We start from the raw sequence: 20,708 nt of genomic DNA on the forward strand, positions 1-20,708 counted from the left end.
GTTTCAAATGATCATCCCACCTCAGCCTCTCTAGCAGTTGGGATTACAAGTTTGTGCCACTATGCCTAGCTAATATTAATAATGTTCTAATCAGTGAAATTTATATCATCATATTGGACTATACGCCTAATTTTACTTTTATAAGGCACAGATACACAAATCTATTCCTCAAACAGGAAAGCATAAGGAAAGATAAGCAATGACGTTAAAAAAAGAAAAAAAAATATATAAAGGTATTACTACAACCCAACAGGCAGCTTTAGTATAAAACAATAAAGTCTCTATGGTAAGAAACAAAGGAGGTAAGAAGCTGGAAAACACCCCACCACGTGAGACCCGGCCATGTCTTCTCAGGGCTCAGAGCTGCCCAGCCACACAGACTGGGGGAAGGGGTGCCTCCTGCAGGTGGTCAAGGGAGAATCCTGACCCCTGGCTGCTGACCACACTCAGAGGACCCTTCTCTAGGGTACTTCCTGCCCTTAGGACAGATTTGTGAAATGTGATTCATAGGTAATTGCTTTTTAAACAAAAATCTGAATGAGTGGCAGAGCCAGAGCTCCAGGAGAAGGCACCTGGCTGAGATGTCAGTCCCCTGCCTTTGCAGAGCGCCTCCACCACTGCCAGGGCCAATATCCACAGGTAAAAAGCCTCCTGATAATGATGCAAATTTGCAACTATGTGCCCAGTCACCCCTTGAGGGCAGAGAATGCTATCCTCTCTTGGGTTCTGATGGTTCTAATCCAGATAAAATAATTTATTTCACACTAGTCAAAATTCAAGTTTTATTTTCTTTAAGTTGATTTGTACCATACATTTTCCTGACTTTCCTTCCTCCTAATTCTCAGGTTTCGATAAAATCACGACTATCAGTCTAAGAAAAATTCATGCTTAAATCATATAACTTGAAGGCTAAATTTGAACATCAAAGGAAGATAAATGATTACATTAACCTAGCTTTTGTTGTAACATTATCTGATTCAATTTGTTTTTTTCTAATATTAGCAAGATGGATTAGAAATATTTCTTTAATAAAACATAACACAGAATAAGGAATTAATCTTCTGTTTCGCACTGTCGATTTAACCCCAAAATACAGTTAAGGCAATAGTACGTTGTAACCCCGCCAATGTACTACAACTTGTTTCAAGAAAAAATAACATGAGCAAATTGAAGGTAGCGAGATCTGCATAGAAACTAGCCTTTGGATCATCAAAGAAACCATCTTCCAGTCCCCAGCAGGTCCGGGTGCCGGGAGCTGGGATCAACATGGGCACGCTGCTGCCTCTGCCGGAGCGGAGCCGGAGCGCACACCATTCTCTGGGACAGTAGAATGACTAAGGCTAACAGGAGAGGCAGACCCCAAGGACATATGGGCAGGATCTTTTGACCAGACAAAACGAACCTATATGTTAGACACATCCACGTCTGGGAGGAGAGGATGAGTAAGACGAGGTCTAGACTTGGAGCCTGAGCTCCCGGGTCAGGGGTCTCCGTGAGCCTATAAGGTGCACTCGACCAGGTGGTGGGGGGATGACTCTGGACATTTACACACTGCACTTCTGGAACTGAAGTAGATGTAAAATTGTGACTTTGTAATTAACTATTCTGGAACTGTATTCATTTCAACTGAATATCACTGAAAGTGAGCCTATGCTGTATCTAATGAGAAACATTTAATGAATGAAGGGAAAAAGAAGATTTCAGATGGCATCTAATTTATTTTAGGAAAAAAAACCTTTAAATCTTTCTGAAAAACACTTCTACCAAAGTAATTTAGAAATAAAGAGTCACGGCTTGGTGCCTATAGCTCAACCGGCTAAGGTGCCAGCCACATACACCTAAGGTGGCGGGTTCGAATCCCCAGCCCGGACCCGCCAAACAACGACGGCTCCAACCAAAAAATGGCCGGGCATTGTGGCGGGCGCCTGTGGTCCCAGCTACCTGGGAGGCGGAGGCAGGAGACTCGCTTGAGCCCAGGAGTTGGAGGTTGCTGTGAGCTGTAATGCCACGGCACTCTACCCAGGGGGACAGCTTGAGGCTCTGTCTCAAAAAAAAAAAAAAAAGAAATAAAGAGTCACCAACTTGTCAGTCCTCTGCTTCCTAAGATACATACTATAAAATTTAAGGCATGAAGCCAGGGCTGTCAGCGCCCCGTGTGCGGCTGTGGGGGGGGTGGGGGCTCGCACAGACGCCCAGATACTACTGTGCAGTGAGTGGTAAGTGGGAGAAATCTGGACTTGGAATCACCTGCCCAGGTTAATAGTGCTTGCTCACAGCAAAAGTAAGCCTGGACCCTTATTTTTTATAATTAGTAACAAACATGCAAAAAATATTTGTGGATGACCCATGAGAGACATTCTAAAGGACACAAAAATAAGACAGAATCTTTGTCCTTAAGAAATATTTAAAGAGGCTATGAAGGTGAAATTAATCTTAGCTCTCCTTTCCCCATACAAATTCATTAATTAATAACGTTAATTACATACCCCTTTCTATTTATTAAAGCACGTCCCTACAGCCTTTTCTCTTCACAAACACTTCACAAGAATAGGTATATGTGCTTGCTTGAAAGTAGAAAGTACTATTTTCATAAAATATATTGTAATTAAACATTTTTATACATTCAGATTGGCTTAATTCCATTTGTTCATTTAATTACTCTGATTTTAAAGTATTAATATATATTTCTAACACATTCTCTTCTTTAATTAATAGACTTTTTTCTTAATCTCTTCAGTATTTTTGATATATTTATGTGCCTGTATTTCTAAAATGTTTCTTTTCCCCCTCTTTTTTGAGACAGAGTCTCACTACCATGTTTCCCCCCAAATAAGACCTACCCCCAAAATAAGCCCTAGCAGGATTTCTATGCATTTGTTAAATATAAACCCTAACCCAATAATAAGACCTAGTGATGGGCCTGGCTATGTAGCATATCTGCATAGCCACACCATGCATTTCAGTGTGAAGCAGTGAGGAAGACTGGAATACCTTTTATCTGCCACAGCTCCTTTCTATGAGCCATTTGTACTCCTGCAGGTGGTAACCATGGTTGCAGGCATCCTATTGCGCAAGTGCAAATGGCTAGGGGAAAGGAGTTCACGCATCACTAGCGCCAGCCCCACCCCAACAAGGTTGGCTCCACCTGTCAGGTTCCAGAAGAAGATGACTTAACTGTATTTGAATAAATGTAGATTATTGTATTATACTTAATAAAAATAAGACATCCCCTGAAAATAAGCCCTGGTGTGTCTTCTTGAGAAAAAATAAATATAAGACAGTGTCTTATTTTCGCGGAAACACGGTATGTCACCCTTGGTAGAGTGCCGTGGCATCACAGCTCACAGCAACCTCAAACTCTTGGGTGGAAGCAATTCTCTTGCCTTATCCTTCCAAGTAGCTGGGACTACAGGCACCCGCCACAGTGACCAGCTATTTTTTGGTTGTAGTTACCACTGTTTTAGCAGGCCCAGGCTGGGTTCAAACCCATCAGCTTTAGCATATGTGGCTGGCAACCTACTCACTGAGCTACAGGCACCGAGCCTCTAAAATGTTTCTTGCTCCTTGAAGGCAAGAGTTTGTCTCTCTCTTTTTTTTTTTATCCCCAGTGGCTCCCTGGGTGAATGAACTAGTGAGAAGAGATTACATCCAAGGCCTGGTAAAGGGCACCACCAGTGGACATGTGAGTGCCCTCTGAAGCCAGCCTTCCTTGGTGGTCCTGCCACCTTCCAGCTGTGGGATCATGGGTAAGTTACATAAGTGTTCAAGGTTTTGGTTTTTTCACTTGTCAAATGCAGACAGCCTTCCAGGGCTTCCCACTGACAAAGAGAATGGGCAAGTCAGCCTGGACTGGATCCTGGCCTGACTACTGTAGTCACTTGTGCATCCTCACAAATCATTTGCCTGTCTGTGCCTCAGTTTCTTCTCTGTGGAATAATAACAGCACCTACCATATAACATGTGAGATTAAATGAGTTAACACCTAGAACAGGATCTAGGATGTGTTCAATAAAATTTGTTGTTATTACTAATAACAATTTTGGAGAAGATACTCCTAACAATAAAGTGATTAGCAAAAAGCGGTTGTAAAATATTTTCCCTTAAAATAGATCTCTTAAAAAAAAAACAAAACCAGAAGAAAGCCACCTAGTTAAGGAGAGAAACAGAAAGGGGGTCCTAATGACCTCCTGAGTGAGTGACTCTTTCCTTCAAATAGGAGGAAGGAAGGTGAATATCTCACCAACAATGTGAGCAGTTAATTGAGAAGAGGAAGGAAAAAAAACATCATTTGAAAAAGGACAACAAAGAGAGAAAGAGCGCATTTACTGGATTGAGTACTTCCCATGTCATCACCTCTCTGTGGGTGTCTGCTGAGGGAAAGAGACTCCAAAGGGGAGAAGCAACTATCTGGACTTCAACACCAACGGGACCAGGATTCTGATTTTTAGCACATGCAATCAGAACTGGTGCAGGAACCCAGAAGGACACAGGCCTCAAGGGGAGTGTGGTGGCAATGCCACTTGGAAGAGGAAAGAGAGCAGAGGGCACAGGAGGAGGAGGGGTGCGTGCAGCTCTCAGACACCAGAGAGCACTGGGCATGGAGCACCCCATTCTTACTGCAGACAGAGAGTAGTAGGCATGGAGCACCCTACTCTCACTGCAGACAGAGAGCACCGGCATGGAGCACCCCACTCTCACTGCAGACAGAGAGCACTAGGCATGGAGCACCCCACTCTCACTGCAGACAGAGAGCACCAGCATGGAGCACCCCACTCTCACTGCAGACAGAGAGCACCAGCATGGAGCACCCCACTCTCACTGCAGACAGAGAGCACTAGGCATGGAGCACTCCACTCTCACTGCAGACAGAGAGAACTAGTCATGGAGCACCCCACTCTCACTGCAGAGAGTGCCGGGCATGGAAGTTGTGCCTATCACAACTTATGAACTTATGAACTGATTTTCCAACTGTGACTGAGTTTTCTTCTTTCCATGATAAAGGCACCTACCATGCCCAGGAGGGTGACAGGCTGGGAGGCTCTTGTGGTGGGGTCACTCACAGCCCTGCCTTGGGTTAGAGGCACACTGCTACATGTCACACTTACCTGGAGGCAAAAGGGAACAGGCAGACTGTGACTGTCAAAGGGGACTTAAATTCCTAAGGTTCTCTGGAATTCTCATACAGAAAGCCGTTCATGCCACAGCCTGAAGGGAATCACGCAAAGCACACCAGTGTCTAGGCTATAGCTCCGTGCATATGGACAAGGCAGGAAGGATTAGATTAAGTTTTGAGAAAAATAAGTAAGCAAGTTGTGCACGGGGGCTCACACCTGTAATCCTAGCACTCTGGGAGGCTGAGGCAGTTGAATTACTTCAGTTCAGGAGTTCAACACCAGCCTGAGCAAAAGTGAGCCCCCATCTCTACTAAAAATAGAAAAACTAGCCATGTGTTGTGGGGGGCACCTATAATCCCTGCTACTCAGGAGGATTGCTTGAGTCCAAGAATTTGAGGTTGCTATGAGCTCTGACGCCATAGCACCCTACCCAGGTGACAGAGTAAGACTCTGTTTCCACACACACACACACACAAAACGTGAAAATAAAAGGTGTGTTTTGGGGATCCTAATACAGTTTGCTTAACAAACGGTGCTACGTTGTAGCACTAAAAATGCTTAACAGCTTTCAGAAGAAAATAAATCTTCCAAACACAGTACAGTATGCTCATAACTCGCTGTCCAAACTGTAAAGTACTATAAACAGAAAGATCAGATTTTCTAAGGAATTCCAGATAAAAGCAGAGAAGGTGTTTGGGCCTCACGGGCGGATTTGCTGAATAGGTGCAAACAAAACACTCTAGAAAACACTCAGGCTTCCCGTCAGGCAGGCCCTGACCTGCTGCGGGTGGGTCACTGTGGGGTCCCGGTGGGCACTCTCTGCCTTCATTTGGAATTTTCCTGGTATTTTTAGAAGTGAGAAAACTCTGGGAATTGTGCCAGATTATCTCATTCTCTCCAAATTAACCATTAATGTCTAATTTAAATAAATAACACATAAAGAAGGTGCTATATTCCAATGTCTTATTGATAAGTGATTTAGAAAACATCCCCACCTGCAATTAGAAACCTTGATGGAAAGACCATACGTGTGTATGACACAACCTGCGTTGCAGGCTGTGTTCTGGGCAGGGGCCACTGTTCTACTCTTCTCTCATCTTCCTTTTTGGAAGACATGCCTCCACTTCAGGCTTTGTCCCATCTCCTAAGACTCAGACTGGTGAGGTCTGTTTACCCCGGGGACAAACTGAGAGAGACAACCCAGGTAACACCTTCTGAGCCCGGAGCTCCTGGTTCTGAAGGTGGTTACTGAGTCAGGACACAAAAGGACAGAGCCCAAGTTTTGCGTCAGCAGCTTTCTGAGGATACAGCTTGTGTTTTTCTCTTAACAAGCCTGGACTCCCTGGAGTCCACGGAGAGGTTCTGCTCCTTTACGAACACCACGTGTAGGAAGAGCACTGGCTGCGGGGACTGACGCACAGATGCTGAATCAACAGTGACTGTAATTATTCTTCCCACCATTATCAGCAACTAAAGGACTGCAGGTTTGCATTAACCTCACAATCAGTCAGGTAACAAATAATGGACTCGTATAATATGTTTATAGTATTAAAATACTGAAAGACTAGCACATTCATGAAATTTCTACAACTTACTGCAATGCGTTTTGGAGAGATTGTTTTTTCTTTTTTACCTTGTGGTCCATACTGGCTCATCTGTGGACCGTAAGTCCCACTTGAGTTACTCTGCTGAAAGCTACTGATTCCAGGATGCATCTGGCCTCCAGGAGAAGGATGAGGGGACATGGAGGGTCCTGTCTGTTGAGGTCCATACTGAGACAACTGCGGGTTTCTTTGAGTGCCTGCCATAAACCCTAAGTGGGAAATAAATAGAAAAATATAAATGCAGGGATTCAAAATCTCTGTGTACACAAAAATGAAAATGGAATTCAGTGGAAGGTGGAAGGAGAGAAGGGTGGTACCAGGAGATTCTCCTTTAGAAACAGCTACAGACATTACGAACGGGTAGGGAGGGTCTGGGAGGGCAGCATGTGCCACCCTGGTCCTAACCCTGAGTTCTCAGAGTTCCAGAGAACCCAGTGGACTGTGGACTTGAACTAAGGAAATGGAGAAGGGGAAAAAGACGAATAGGCTTAATCTTTCTTATAGATGAATAAGGCAAGAGCAAGAGCTGCTGACGCCCCACCCCAATGGTGGACAACTGTGCACATCCCCTCGGAGCCTGGGATCGCCTCCTGATCACTGGAAGGCAGGTCCCTGGTCATTCAAAAATCCTGCTCCTCCAGCCTACAGCAGACCCAGTTCTTTCCTGCAAAGGGTTGGTTTTTCTCCCCTCTGGTCTCCTAGAGTAGCCTTCACACTCCTGCCCACCTGTTTTGTACTGTCCCTTACAGGTAAACTGAGACCTGGAGGGGTTGACTTGTATCCATCCACTCTTCCCCAACAGAACCTGGGGCTTCCTCCCTCAAGCCTGTCCTGCTCGGGGCCTCCCCACCTCCATCAGTGGCACCGCCAACTCTCCCACCCCCATCCTGTCCGGTCAGAGCAGGGGAAGCCACTTCTACCAAAGCCAGGCCCGGCCACTGCTCCTCCTGCCCCACACTGAGGAGGCCTCGCTGGTCCTCAGCATCCCCTTCCCTCCTGTCTTGCTCCTTTGGGTTCATTTTCCACAAAGCTGCCAGAATTATCTTTTGGGAACGAAAGGAAATTGGAACATCTCCCTCTACTGAATAAAATCCTTCAAGCTTTCCCACCAGAGACAGGATCAAATACAAACGTGTGACTTGGCCTCTGGCCTCTCAGGTGTCAGTGGCCTGGCCCATTTCCTCTGCTCTCTCTCCCTCTGACCCCTGCGAGTCCACGGCCTCCTGAGCTCCTGGAAGACAGCATTAAGCCCTTTCCTAGAACGCTGTCTACCCGCCCTATGTGCTGTCGTTCCTCGTAATTCTTCAGGCCATCCTCCCCCGACCACCCAGTCCGAGGTTGTACCAAGCCTTGCTTTTTGTCACTTACCTTTATTCATAGCCCTTTCCATAAACCTGTAATGATTTTATTACTGACCCTCTTACCATCCATCTTTCTTCTCCACTAAGCACCACAAGAGTCAGGACCAGCTAGGGTCACTGTTGTATCTGACACGCCCAGCAGAGTGTGTGGCACACAGCAGTATTAGCACAAGGCAGTAAGTGCTTTGTGGGTAGAGATTTCAAAGGGACAAAAAAATATATACCTTTATATTATGTGGAGCTACAATGTCAGGAGCATCCACGTCTGAGGAGTTCAGGCACATACAAGTGAGGATGTCGGCGGAGTGCCCCCAATCAGCACGTGGGTCTATGCTAGCAAATGAGCACACTAACAAGGGCAGTTTGAAAACCAACTCCCAGAACCCAGGAGTCCACACGGTGAGAGCACCTGTGTTACCAGGTGAAGCCTCGGGGTGGACAGTGGACAGGTTTCTGCCTGTTCAGAGACCCTGGAGCAGTAGCTTCTGAAGAAAAGTCTACTGAGGCAGGCAGAGGGCATGATAACAGCTGGGTCTAGGGGCACTTACACCTAGGGCAGCGGTTCTCAACCTGTGGGTTGCGACCCACAGGAACTGTATTCAAGGGCCGTGGCATTAGGAAGGTTGAGAACCACTGATCTAGGGGGTTAAAAGGCACATCATGTTTACAAGGACAGTGGTGTACATTTCAGTAAGGAAAAAAGAGACCTTTTACCATTGCTTTTAAAGAGACAGAATAGAAGTAAGTTAGAGCTATTTCTTATTATCTTATTTACTTTACTTATAAAGATAAGCTTTTGAAATTGGACTCAACTGGCAGCTCCCAGATATAAATCATCATAGAAACATTTGCTTTTTCAAATCTGAAAACAAACAGAAATCGGAGTACTAAAATTACTACAAATGACTGCATCTCAAGATGTTACATGAAATATTTATCTAAGCCTTACTACTAAATTCTCGAGAGTCTCAGATAGAGTCCTGTTTAATAAAAAATGTGTTTCAAATCTAGATTGTGTGGTTCTTCTCCCCCTTACTTTAAGGAGAATGACTGCTTTTTCTTCACTAGTTCAGGAAAACAACACAGGTCTTTTAATTAGCATCAAATCTCACTTCAACCAGGAAGGTGTCAATGCCACAGGATTCAGAACGTCTTAAAATTTACTATCTCTCCAAGTTACTCTTGGCCTCTTCAATACTTGCCATGGACTTAATTTTTTTTTTTTTTTTTTTTTTTTCAGTTTTTGGCCAGGTCTGAGTTTGAACCCGCCACCTCTGGTATCTGGTATATGGGGCCAGCACCTTACTCCTTTGAGCCATAGGTGCCCCTATGGGCTTAATGTTTAATCAAATTAGTTCTAAGAATTCTTACCTAGGCAAGTTATTTATTTCTATTTACTTAGTCCACAAAAATGCCTACGTCATGTTCCACTTCAACTAGCTCAGTTATTAGTGGCATTCTACATAAAATCTAGTTCAAAAGTAGGTGAAATCATAAAGCTAACTCCAATGGATGATGTCATGGCATCAAACTCCCATGACTCAGGGACAAAGTTCTACAGGTCTGGAAACCACCTGCTTACACAGAAATTAAGATCTGAAAGCTAATTTTTCTCTTTGTATGCTTTTCCAATGGCACCACAAAAAGGAGCTTCCAGAATTTTCTTTTTAATATTTGGTAAGACTCAGCCCTTTCTCTATGTTCTCTAAAACATGAAAGGAACAGGTGACACATCTCCTTGGTTCCACCATTTGGACCCACATCATCTAATGGCAGTCAAACGGGAACAGAGGCCTTGAGTACCTGGACAGTGGGGGGCAGATGGAGACCAGAATCTCGCAGAGAGACTGATATGCACAAATAGATACGCTACAATGAGTACCGCACCCAACTACCTGTGTGGCTTTAGGCAAATCCTAGTTTCTCTGAGCCTCAGTTCTTTCATATAAAAATGAAGATGAGATTCCTGTAAGACCAACTGAGACAGTATGTGAAAATGTTCTATAATCCATAATTTGATATACAAACGTGAGACGTTAGGTTATTAGTTTTCTGGGTTATAAACTGCTCAAGAATATCTTTTAACTCCTGGATACCTCATATATTCAGATGTTTCCAGCTAGAATGAACAAGCTAGTTTTTATTCCTACATCTGTGTTTTATTTAGATGTCTGGAATTCATGTAACTCCAGTACTTGTGTAACTGTACATAAACCCTAAAGGGCGGGAAAGGGTAACCCTCCATCCCTATCTTCTATCACTGAGTCCCTTCACCAAAGGCAACAGTTTTCCAATGTATGCTTTCAGAGGCATTTTATAATCTGTGGTTGCGTTTCATTCTGTATTTTTTTTTATCATGAGTAAATCTGAACAGTGCTTAATAGCTGTTTTCATTGTTGCTTCTAGAATAGTCTATACAATTTCCTATAGTTCTATCGGTCACTCTTTCTTAATCATGGATATTTCCTCTTGCAGATAGATAGGACTGCCTTTGTCAAATAGTTGCCAGGCTTACCAAAACTTCCTCATCCGTAATCCCCTGGAAATTTGGTCTTGTAGTTTAAGTAATACTGGCATAGGCCTTATGTTGCCATAGCAGGGATGGGCATGATCTGACTTGCATTATAGGAAGCTAATTCTACTGCCATAGGAACCTTGAAGAAAGGACTGAAGGACAGAATGTTTAAACATCAGGAGATCAGTTAGGAGGGTAGATAAGTGATACACAATGTACAAACTTATTTAAATGCCAACAAAGTATAATTATATAAGTATATTTTTAATGATTATTGGAGATTGCCATAGTCTTCTAAACAAATTGATGAAAAATTAGAAGACAGAAGCTAGCTAAGAAAGTATATTTCTATTTTTCATCCTAAATGCAGAAACTATGCCTGCCTATTACTTATCTTTTCACCTATAAAATGAGGACCATCACACCGAACTCACAGGTTGCTGCATGGATTAGGTGAGATAATAAATGCACAACACTTATAAAGGGCCTGGCATCCAGGACACTGATAAGAAACAGTAGCTACTAACCTCTATTACATGCTCAAAAAGGCGACTCAGAACAAGCAGTGCCACAATGACCAGAGCACTGAGCTGGGACGGGAGTCTTAGCCTTCTGTTCCTGCTGTGCAAATCTCACTAGTACTTTAACATGTGTGGCCTCAGTTTCCTCACTGGTTAAAAGAAGCAGGATTGGTGCTCACTGCTTGTAACGGCACTCAACTCTAGTTCTCTATGATCCTGGTTTAAACATTTTTTTGTTCCTGGGAAAAATATAAATCAGGTTTATAATTTCCATCTGTATTTAGCTGAGGGCAGACTTAATTTTCTATAATCCATATTTTTGAAGGAAATATATTTTTAAATGTTTCCCTTCAAAATCAGATTTCCACGAGGAATTACCAAATAGGTGTCTGTAGTGTCATATTTATTTGATCACATTTTGCTTCTTTTACGAAGTTATTATGAGAGAGCAGCGTACAGCAGAGTTTGAGAACAGCTACCTGACAACTGAGAGACTCCAGCTGCATTTTTTAAAAGGTGTGAAAATTTTCTAAAGCTGAGTTTAGAAAACCAAACTTTCTAGTAAGGGAAATTTAGAAAGTGTAAAATGAATCTCCTATATATTTTGTAAGCATATTGAGTTACTAAATGTATATAAATTATGGAATTAGATGTCCCAAGTAAATATCTAACATGGGAAAATTCATACGTTGGACAAAGTACTAGCTTTACATTATATAAAGTATCGTAGAAATTTCATAGGGAGGGGGATTCGAGGGTTCACTTCTGTGGTTCATCTTACAAGGGTACAAGTGAATCGTTCTATGAGTAGAATATGAACGTTTTAACACAATAACTAAGAAAATTACATGAAGGCTATGTTAACCAGTTTGATGGAAGTGTTTCGGATTGTTTGTGAAAACACCACACTGTACCCCAGAAGTGCTTTAATGTACACAGTTACTATTCAATAAAAAAAAAAAGAAATTTCATACAAAATATAATTCATATATTTCCTCCATAAGGTAGATCCATTAGAAGAATCTTTATCAGTGAATTTGCTATTTTCAATTTTTGAAATACATGCACATATAGTCACAAACACTTGGATTGTCACATCTCAAATGAAAAAAAGACATAGTTATTTTATGAAAAAAAACCAGAGCTGCCCTTTAGGCAGAAAAAAAATTCAAGCCAAAGCTCTGTCCTCAGAGAGGCAGTACAGCAGTGGACTAGGAGAGCACACCCACACTCGGGATCTCTTTGGACTCAGACTCTGCAGGACCCACAGGCTCTTTTGTAGGAAATGGTGAATGCATTTCTTGCCCTGGCTTACAGGACTGCTCTGAGACAAATAGGAAAAACGCATGCAAGAATGCTTTGCTAAACTCAGAACACCATGAAAATGCCACACAAAGGCATTACTATTGCCTTTCTAGTGATTCTATGAGCCCTTTATTCATTGTGTGAGTTCCAGTCTAAGCTATCACACTGCTAACTCAATCCACAATAATGTTACACAGATCTCCTCCCAGCATACCCCAATTATACTCTAGCACTCATGGAATTGTGGTACAAACAAGAGAATATCTGTATCTTTAAAAAAAAGCAAAAGATTTGTAATCCTTGCCTTCCAGGAGCTTAAAATTTATTAGTCAAACAAAAATAAAGCTTATCAACAGGGAAAAATGATAAACTAAAATACAAGGCAGCTTATGATTCCATGTAAGTTTCAGAACAGTAACATCTCAGTCAACTGGATGTCACTTCCTTTCCCTTTCATTTGTTCATCGTTCATGAGGTGCCAGGTGCAGGGCAATGTGCCCCTCATGGACTGTAAGTTCAGGAGGGAGAGACAGGCATCTGACAAGTAATCCATGATGAGGATCATAAAGGAAGCACAGATGCTGTGAGTCTCAGGAGAAGACCCAACTTAGACTGTGGAGGGAGGAAGGTTTCCTTCCAGTCAGAGCTAAGACCCGAACCATGTGTAGAAACAGCCAGGCAAATCTGGCCAGGTGGCATCTTAAAGCTCCATTGTGATGGAAAGATGCCTGACCCCAAGTGTACAACCCAGTGTACGTCCTTAGAAGCTAAAGATCTTGCATTCAGGTAAGTCCTAAGAGCTTGCTGGAGTACGCTTTTATTTGGTTGATTTAACACTGTAACCCTCTTCCAAACTCTCCAATTACTAAGTGTCAAGCAACGACCACCCACACCCTGGGACAGCTGTTGGACCTGCACAATCCCTGTCCTCTAAGCCACAAACACTCCTGTCCGTGTCCCATTCTTGCTGGCTCTCCTCCTCTCAGAAGCAGGGGCTTGTGTCCAGGCTGGTGCCTCATTTGGGCTCTGAACCCCTCCTTTCTTATCTCTCAGGATCTGTCAGTAGTGTGCAGTCAAAAACGTCAATGACTCTTGACTGCTTATGAGTGAAGGCCAAACTTCTCAGGCCAGCACACAGCCTTTTCAACATCTGGCCCAACCCATGTCTCTTGCACGACCCTGGACACATGGCCACCATGGTGCTCCTATCACTCTAGCCCTGAGCTCCCAACAAGCCTGAGACCTGCACGTCTCAGCACACACAGTCACTCAGCCAATAGGTACTAAATAAAGGCTCTCATATTCCAGGTGAGGCGCTGGTCCCCGGTCTAGCAAGAGCTGACATTTAATGAGCGCGTATTATGAGCTAACAAGCTTTGTTCATTATTAGCCTATTCAAGCTTCAAAACAATCTGAACACTGTGAGGCTCAGAGGTTAACTGGCTGAGGCCACTTTCAAACATTTTTTTTTTTTTTAACCACAACTCAATAGTTAAAAGACATATTTTATATCATATGCCTATGTGATTATATGTATGTTTATACATACACAACTCTCACACACACACACACACACACACACGTTTCACAAAACTGTGTTTACTCTCACTCTAATTTTCAGTGGAAAAAAAAGCCATGAATGGGAAGTGCACCCTGAACAACGAGCTGCCATGCTGCCCCCCACCCCCACCCCACGCTGTCACCAGGTGCACCCTCACGGCCACACACCTGCGCGCCGGGGCTCTCCACCCTTTACGGCCCTGCCCCATGCTACCTTCCAAGACATTTGCTGGCCTTCATTTGCTGTGGGTAGCAGTGATCACCCTGCTTATCATGGTCTTTTGAGTGACTGTCTCTCTCCAGACTGTGAGCACCTCAGGCTTTAAAACACTCTCTCACCTTTCCAAGCAAGTGCCAGGCACAGGAGGTGGAACCCAATGCATGTGATTTTAGTGAACAACACACCACCTTCCTTTAGAACCCATTTACTTTCACTTTACAGAAGCAGCTTAATAAATCCGATCTCCTGGTTCTTCATCTCACGGTGTATTCAGAGGATCATTTCAGGAAGGAAGACAGCTACTTGAGGAATGGCCATTTTGAGTAGAAACACCTGATAACCAGCTGATAACACCTGATAAACAGCTGATAACCAGGCAAAGAAGAAGAAAGATTCTACTAGGCCAGAAAGCACAAATATTCCCACCACCTAAGTCTCTGTCAGCTGTGTCCACGCTGTGCAGCCCTGAGCAGTGTGGGCTCTGCAGTCGGAGTGCCTGGCCAAATTCTGGCTTCACCACTTGGTTTTTGGGTAACTTGGGGCAAGTTAGTTAACTGCCTTGCCCCAGTTTCCTTTTCTGAAGAATGGAAGTGACAAGTGAACCTACCTGGTAAGAATGAGAATATGTGTAAAGCACACCAGTCAGCACCCGCACACAGTAGAGGCTTAAGAAGTGACAGTCACTGTAATTCACATTATTCTTCATACAACCCACTATTTATTTCCTGTCTGAATGATTACAAGTTTCCAAACTGATCTCTTTTGCCAAGTTTGCCTACAAACCATTCATCAGTGAAAAGGCTGGAAAGTACTTGGATGGTAGGTAATTCCTGGAGACCCAAGGCCATGCCTATGTGCCTCATGGCAAGCAGCCCAAGGTCCTCTGCTCGGGCACACATGGTCTTGGTGCTGGGCCTGCTGGTCTCATGCCTCCTCACCCACAGCCATCTGGAGCTGAGGGATAGCCTGCCTCACTTAGGTCACTAACCAGAAAGCACTGCCCCTTTCCACATGACTGGTTCCAGGCATGACTGGCCAGCCAGGTTATTTGGATCAGAAAACCTAGGCTACTCATGCAACAGCTACAGTACTGATTACCTCTGAGCAGCCTAAGACTCAGTGTATATCCTTTGTGATCTAGCAGATTCCCCAAAGATGAGAGAGAGAGACAGAGAGAGAGAGAGAAAGAATGAGCATCTGATCCCAAGATCAAGTGTCAAGTGCCGGAACAGACTCTTCAGTGGAAAGAGGCAAGGCTCTCGACTTCTGTTTACCGGCCTCTCACGTACCTATGACAATGACTAGCTTGATAACTATCTATGGAATGGATGAATCCATCAATCCATTAGGGTTTCTTTGCAGGGCTTAAAGGAAGGCCAGGGTCTGAAATAAGAAGATCACTCTCTCTGCAGCTGTGAGGAAAAACACCCAGGACACTGTTACATGGCAGTGTAAGTACTGTTAAGCGTAAGTCTAGGAAAAATGCTACTTCTAGTTCTATTAATAGAGAACAGTATTAAAGACAAGTGGTTCTCAACCTTCCTAATGCCATGATGTATTTTCATTGTTATAAAGGGGTGGCGACCCACAGGTTAAGAACCGCTGATTAAAGACTAAACCAAGATATATTTTATCAATCAAAAAAATCCCTTCATTGCTTGCTTAGAAAACTGGCCTAGCAAAGAATTAGCATTTCTAAAACATCTGCTATATTACTGTTTGATAAATGAGTTTTCGAGACCTTTCCAATTTTTTTTAGGTACTGTCCTACTAGTGATTTGCTTAGTGGATACTTTCCCTAGTTTAAAAAAATGCTAAATATGATTCTGTAATTTGTGAAAAAGAAAAACCTTACAGAAAAGATCCAATGCTGTCTAAACCTTAGTAGACAAAAGAAATTCTAAAGCCGTTGATTTATGCAGTCATTATGAACAGATCATTCACCATGTAAGAGACAAAATGATGCCACGTATTTTTATGCAGCAGGAATAAGGAAAAATTCCTCTCTGGACAAAGATATAACTTATACATTAGAAGCAGTAAAAAAAAAAAAAAAAAAAAAAACAGAATGAAGTCATATTTAATTAACAAAATAAAGTTAGGCTCGGTGCCTGTAGCTCAGCGGCCAGGGAGCTGGCCACATATACTGGGGCTGGTGGGATCAAACTCAGCCTGGGCCTGCCAAACAACAACAACAACAAAAAAATAGCTGGGCGTTGTGGTGGGCACCTGTAGTCCCAGCTACTTGGGAGGCGGAGGCAAGAGAAACGCTTAAGCCTAAGAGGTGGAGGTTGCTGTGAGCTGTGTTGCCATGGCACTCTACCAAGGGTGACACAGTGAGACTCTGTCTCAATTAACAAAAAGAAAATAAATAAATAAAATTAGTCCTCAAAGCACAGTAGAGGTAGATGATGTGCAGGCAACAGAGAGGAGGCCCAAATCAGCAATGATAGGTGTCAAACTCTAGAACTGTCAGTGATGGGGTAAATTAAAGTAATATACAATGAAAACATTTCTATGTTGAAGAATAATACAAAATTGATTTAAGTAAAAAAAGTAGAAGCAAACCCAAGAAATTTCAGAAACTAAAAGGAACTGTAACATGGATTTTTTTTTTTTTTTTTTTGAGATAGTCTCACTATGTCACCCTGGGTAGAGTGCTGTGGCGCCACAGCTCACAGCAACCTCAAACTCTTGGGCTTAAGCAATTCTCCTGCCACAGCCTCCCAAGTAGCTGGGACTATAAGCACCTGCCACAATGCCTGGCTATTTTGTTGTTGTTGTTGTTGTTGTTATAGTTGTCATTGCTGTTTAGTCCACCCGGGCCAAGTTCAAACCAACCAGCCCTGGTGTATGTGGCCAGCACTCTAACCTGAGCGATAGGTGCCCAGTCTACAACATGGATCTGAGCTTCCAACCTGTGTTCTTTTCCTCATTGTGGGACACAACAAATTCTGTGATGTACGTATTGGAAATGTCAAATCTTGCTGAAAAAATGTGTTAAGCACAAAGCCCAAATCATCGTTCACCCTACCTACAAAGGAGAAAACAGCAAAAGAAAGAGCTTGCCCAGGCTAAGGCAGGAGAGCATAGACCCAGTTTTACACATGAATTTAAACATTTCTTCAACAAAGGCCCCTCTTCAGCTAGCAGAGAGCGATAGCACTGTAGGGTACCAGTAAGAATCCAAGGTTCTATGAGCCACCCCAAAGCAAAACACATTCTTCCTTTGGCATGTGGACAATTTATTTTCATGTTGGCATCTGTTAAAAATTCAGAGCAAATGCCTTGCTCCTTCAAGCCAGTTCAGTAAAAGCTGCCTCACCACGTGTGAAATCACAGTCCCATGCCCCACCTCAGCAGAGTCTCCAGTGAGAAGACAGAGCCATTTCTCTTCACAAATAGGTGTCAGCTTCTCATTTGGAAGGAAAAATAGATTGTAAGAAATATTCTTGTTACATTTTAATATCTTCAGTGTTTGTTTGCCTGCCTGCCTCTCTTCATAACATGAGCTGCTTTGAGGAAGACAGAAACTAACGACCCGTTCAAGGCTTTTGCCCAGGCCCCCCGCGCTCCACCAGCTGTGCTATTAGGCTAGCTGGCAGAGCTGCTCCCTCTTCCGTCCTTGCTGCGGCGCACCCCAAACGTGAAGGGGCACACAATAACACCGAAGCTGTCCCTCTCGTCCCCACACAACCCTCTCAGCTCCTGACGTTATCTATCACTGGGTGAGTGGGATGGGGAGGCATCAGTGGATACCCAGATGGTAGATGGGGGCAAAACAGCCAGACTTCCCTGGTACAAACCTTGTAAGTTTTAGCTACAAAAGCTGCTTCAGTGATGAGGGCAAAGACAATGTATTTATGGCACTACTGACTGGAAGACGCAAAGGAGCTTCTTTCAAGGCTTTTAATCCAGGTCCCACCTGAGGGACCTCAGGCTTATGCTTACGGTCTCTATTTTCACAGTGCTTTGCAACTTTTAACTTCAGATACAGAAATCTCATTTGATTGTGCTATTAATCTATGGACACTAATCCTCATTTCATATCTGAGGATGCAGAGGTTCAATGAACTGCCCAAGGTCACGAAACTAGTTGATGGCAAAGCTTGCACCTAAATCTTCTGGTTTCAAAGCCCCTGGAGATTAAGAGGAGAAATAGCCGGTAAACTACGGGGCACTAGAGCTTTGAAGCTGACAGGGCCATGGTCCTTGCACTGACACTGCTCAGTCCCAGATAGTTAATGGGGCCTAAACCCCCCCCCCCCCACCGCTGGGCTGCATTCAGACTGCATGTAACTACAGTGATAAGTGGGTTTCCTTCATTCAGCAAACAATGGCTCCACCAGGCACCAGACTCCCAACCTGCAGGGTTCGTAAAAGACAAGTGAGAAGCCCCCAGTGGAGTGCAGCTGAGGTTATGTGGGTGGCAAAAGTGTTTCAGCTAGAAAGAAAAGTTTGTAGTTTATATAAAGATCCCAAAGGCCATTTAGCATGGCAGGAGACTGTGAGATAGAGATGAGAAGCAGGGCAGACCAGAGGAGGGCTGGGGCTGGATAGAGAAGGGCAGGTCCATGCAGCCATCACCCAGAGTTAAAGAAGCTGCTGATGGCACCTAGGAGGGAATGGTATGACCTAACCAGCCCAGGGAGAGCCTTCTAGATGTGGCATGGAAAGTGGACTGGAGAGGCTCAAGGACGGGAACAGCTAGGAGGCTGGCCTGGACTTGGGCAGTGACAGTGAGTACTAAGAAAAGGCGGGGAGGCGTGGAAACTACCTCGGGAGAAGAAATGGAAGAACTTGGTGACTAATTAGTTTAGAGCACATGTGGGAGAAAAAGGCACCAAGGATGGCTTCTTGCTTTCTGGCTTGGGAACAGGGCAGATACTGCTCTTTTATGTAGGCAGGGAACACACAAGGAGCAGGAAAAAACGTGTTGTTATAGATCAGTGTGTGCAGTACACAAAGCTAAATTTACCTAAGATCCAGATGTTCTCAACACTTTCACTGAGGAATAATGAGCCAATTCCAGTGAGTGTTAATTATTAAAAACACACTTTAACTGGCAAGTCAAAAAAAATACTGTATATAACAAAACTACGCTTCTTTTAAAATATTCTAAAATTTAGACTGATGATTCCTTAATGAATATAAACAGACTTTTATAGTGTATGATATTTGTTTTTCTGGCTTTTTGATGAACATGTTTCTGTACAGCAGACTTACAGGAAACTTAATGATAAACTTAACCTAAGTCCTATACTATTATTTCCTTCACTACGGACTAGCTTTGGCTTGGTCCATGATCTGGCCCAGAGGCAGAGATCTGAGGCTGAGAAAATTAGAAAGAGCTTTCTAGACTGAAGTCGAGAGATTCTGTTTTGTATAAAACCTCTCATTTGAGTTTATTTTCATCTTTCATAGTTCATAAAGCATCCTCAATTAGGAGCAGAGGCTGAATTAACTGCTTGTGGGGGTGGGGTGGGGTGGACTGCCAAGTCCTTGCCACACCGAACCACTGTCCTCACACAGTGCGAGAAGTGACAGACTTTCTCTTTAGAACCAGACAAGGTGGGTTCAGAGACTTTCCTGACAACCAGTAAGTCCTATTAAACAGCATCTGCAGTGTCGGACTCATACTCAAAACTGAGAATCTAATAGAAAGAGGAACAAAATGGTTTCTTTAGTTTGCAAGGACAGAAAAAAACGTTAAATCCCACTTCCAACTCCTTAACAATTACTTTGGTGGGGGTGGGGGGGAATCTTCATTTTAGTTAATCCATTATTGACAATTTAAGGAGTTAGGACAATTAAGGAATTCAAAAGTAATTTTTAAATTCCCAAACTAACTTTTTGGCATAAATATCATTATGAAATCATTTGGTAGCATAAAAATCTTTTAAAAATGTTTACTTCTATCTGAAGGTCCCTGGTCATAAACATCATGGCTGGGGGTGGGCGGAGCTCCTGGATAACCCCTGTGGTGCCAGGTGCCAGGGCTCCAGGTCACACTGACCTGGCCACCACGCAGCTGTGGAAACACACCTGGGAAGGATGGGGGAGAAGCTGCAGCTTCAACCTGCTGCAAGATGGGAAATGCTCACAGTCAACTGAGGGAGAAACACGCTCCACTGCTTGAACAGTGAAATAGTAAACTTGCTTAATTTACGAACAAGAAATACTTCATTCTTTGGTTGTTCTGTGCTTTGAGAAGACTTGAGATACTTGGATAGGAGTGGAAGCTGGATGGTTTTCAGTAGCCTGGGCCAATATTCGCTGAAGGTCTGTGAAACAGCAGACTCTGTCCCGGCACAGGGGAGCAGTGCCGAGGATGAACGGGGGCACAGTGCTGGCCCTTAAGAAGCTCAGTCTAACTCACAGGAAGGCACTGAGTTTCTTCTAGGAGGTTTGTTACCCCCCATAGCATTAAAAAGAGAAAGATTTGCCCAAAGCAAATAAAGATTGTGACTACCAATTTGATGAGGATTGTATCTAGACTTTGAAAAGA

General features: G+C 43.5%; 1 protein-coding gene across 2 annotated transcripts in view; it reads right to left on the minus strand.

Moving 5' to 3' along the window:
- Positions 1–20,708, minus strand: part of ARID1B (AT-rich interaction domain 1B) — a 426,086-nt gene that overhangs the window by 70,080 nt on the left and 335,298 nt on the right. For both annotated transcript variants that reach the window (XM_003797856.3, XM_003797857.3), the window contains exon 7: positions 6,748–6,927. In XM_003797856.3, coding sequence (XP_003797904.2) covers positions 6,748–6,927 — 180 coding nt within the window. The remainder of the gene's footprint in view (positions 1–6,747; positions 6,928–20,708) is intronic.

Source organism: Otolemur garnettii, unplaced genomic scaffold, assembly GCF_000181295.1.
Source record: "Otolemur garnettii isolate 467f Iridium unplaced genomic scaffold, OtoGar3 scaffold00126, whole genome shotgun sequence".
NCBI lineage: Eukaryota > Metazoa > Chordata > Mammalia > Primates > Galagidae > Otolemur > Otolemur garnettii.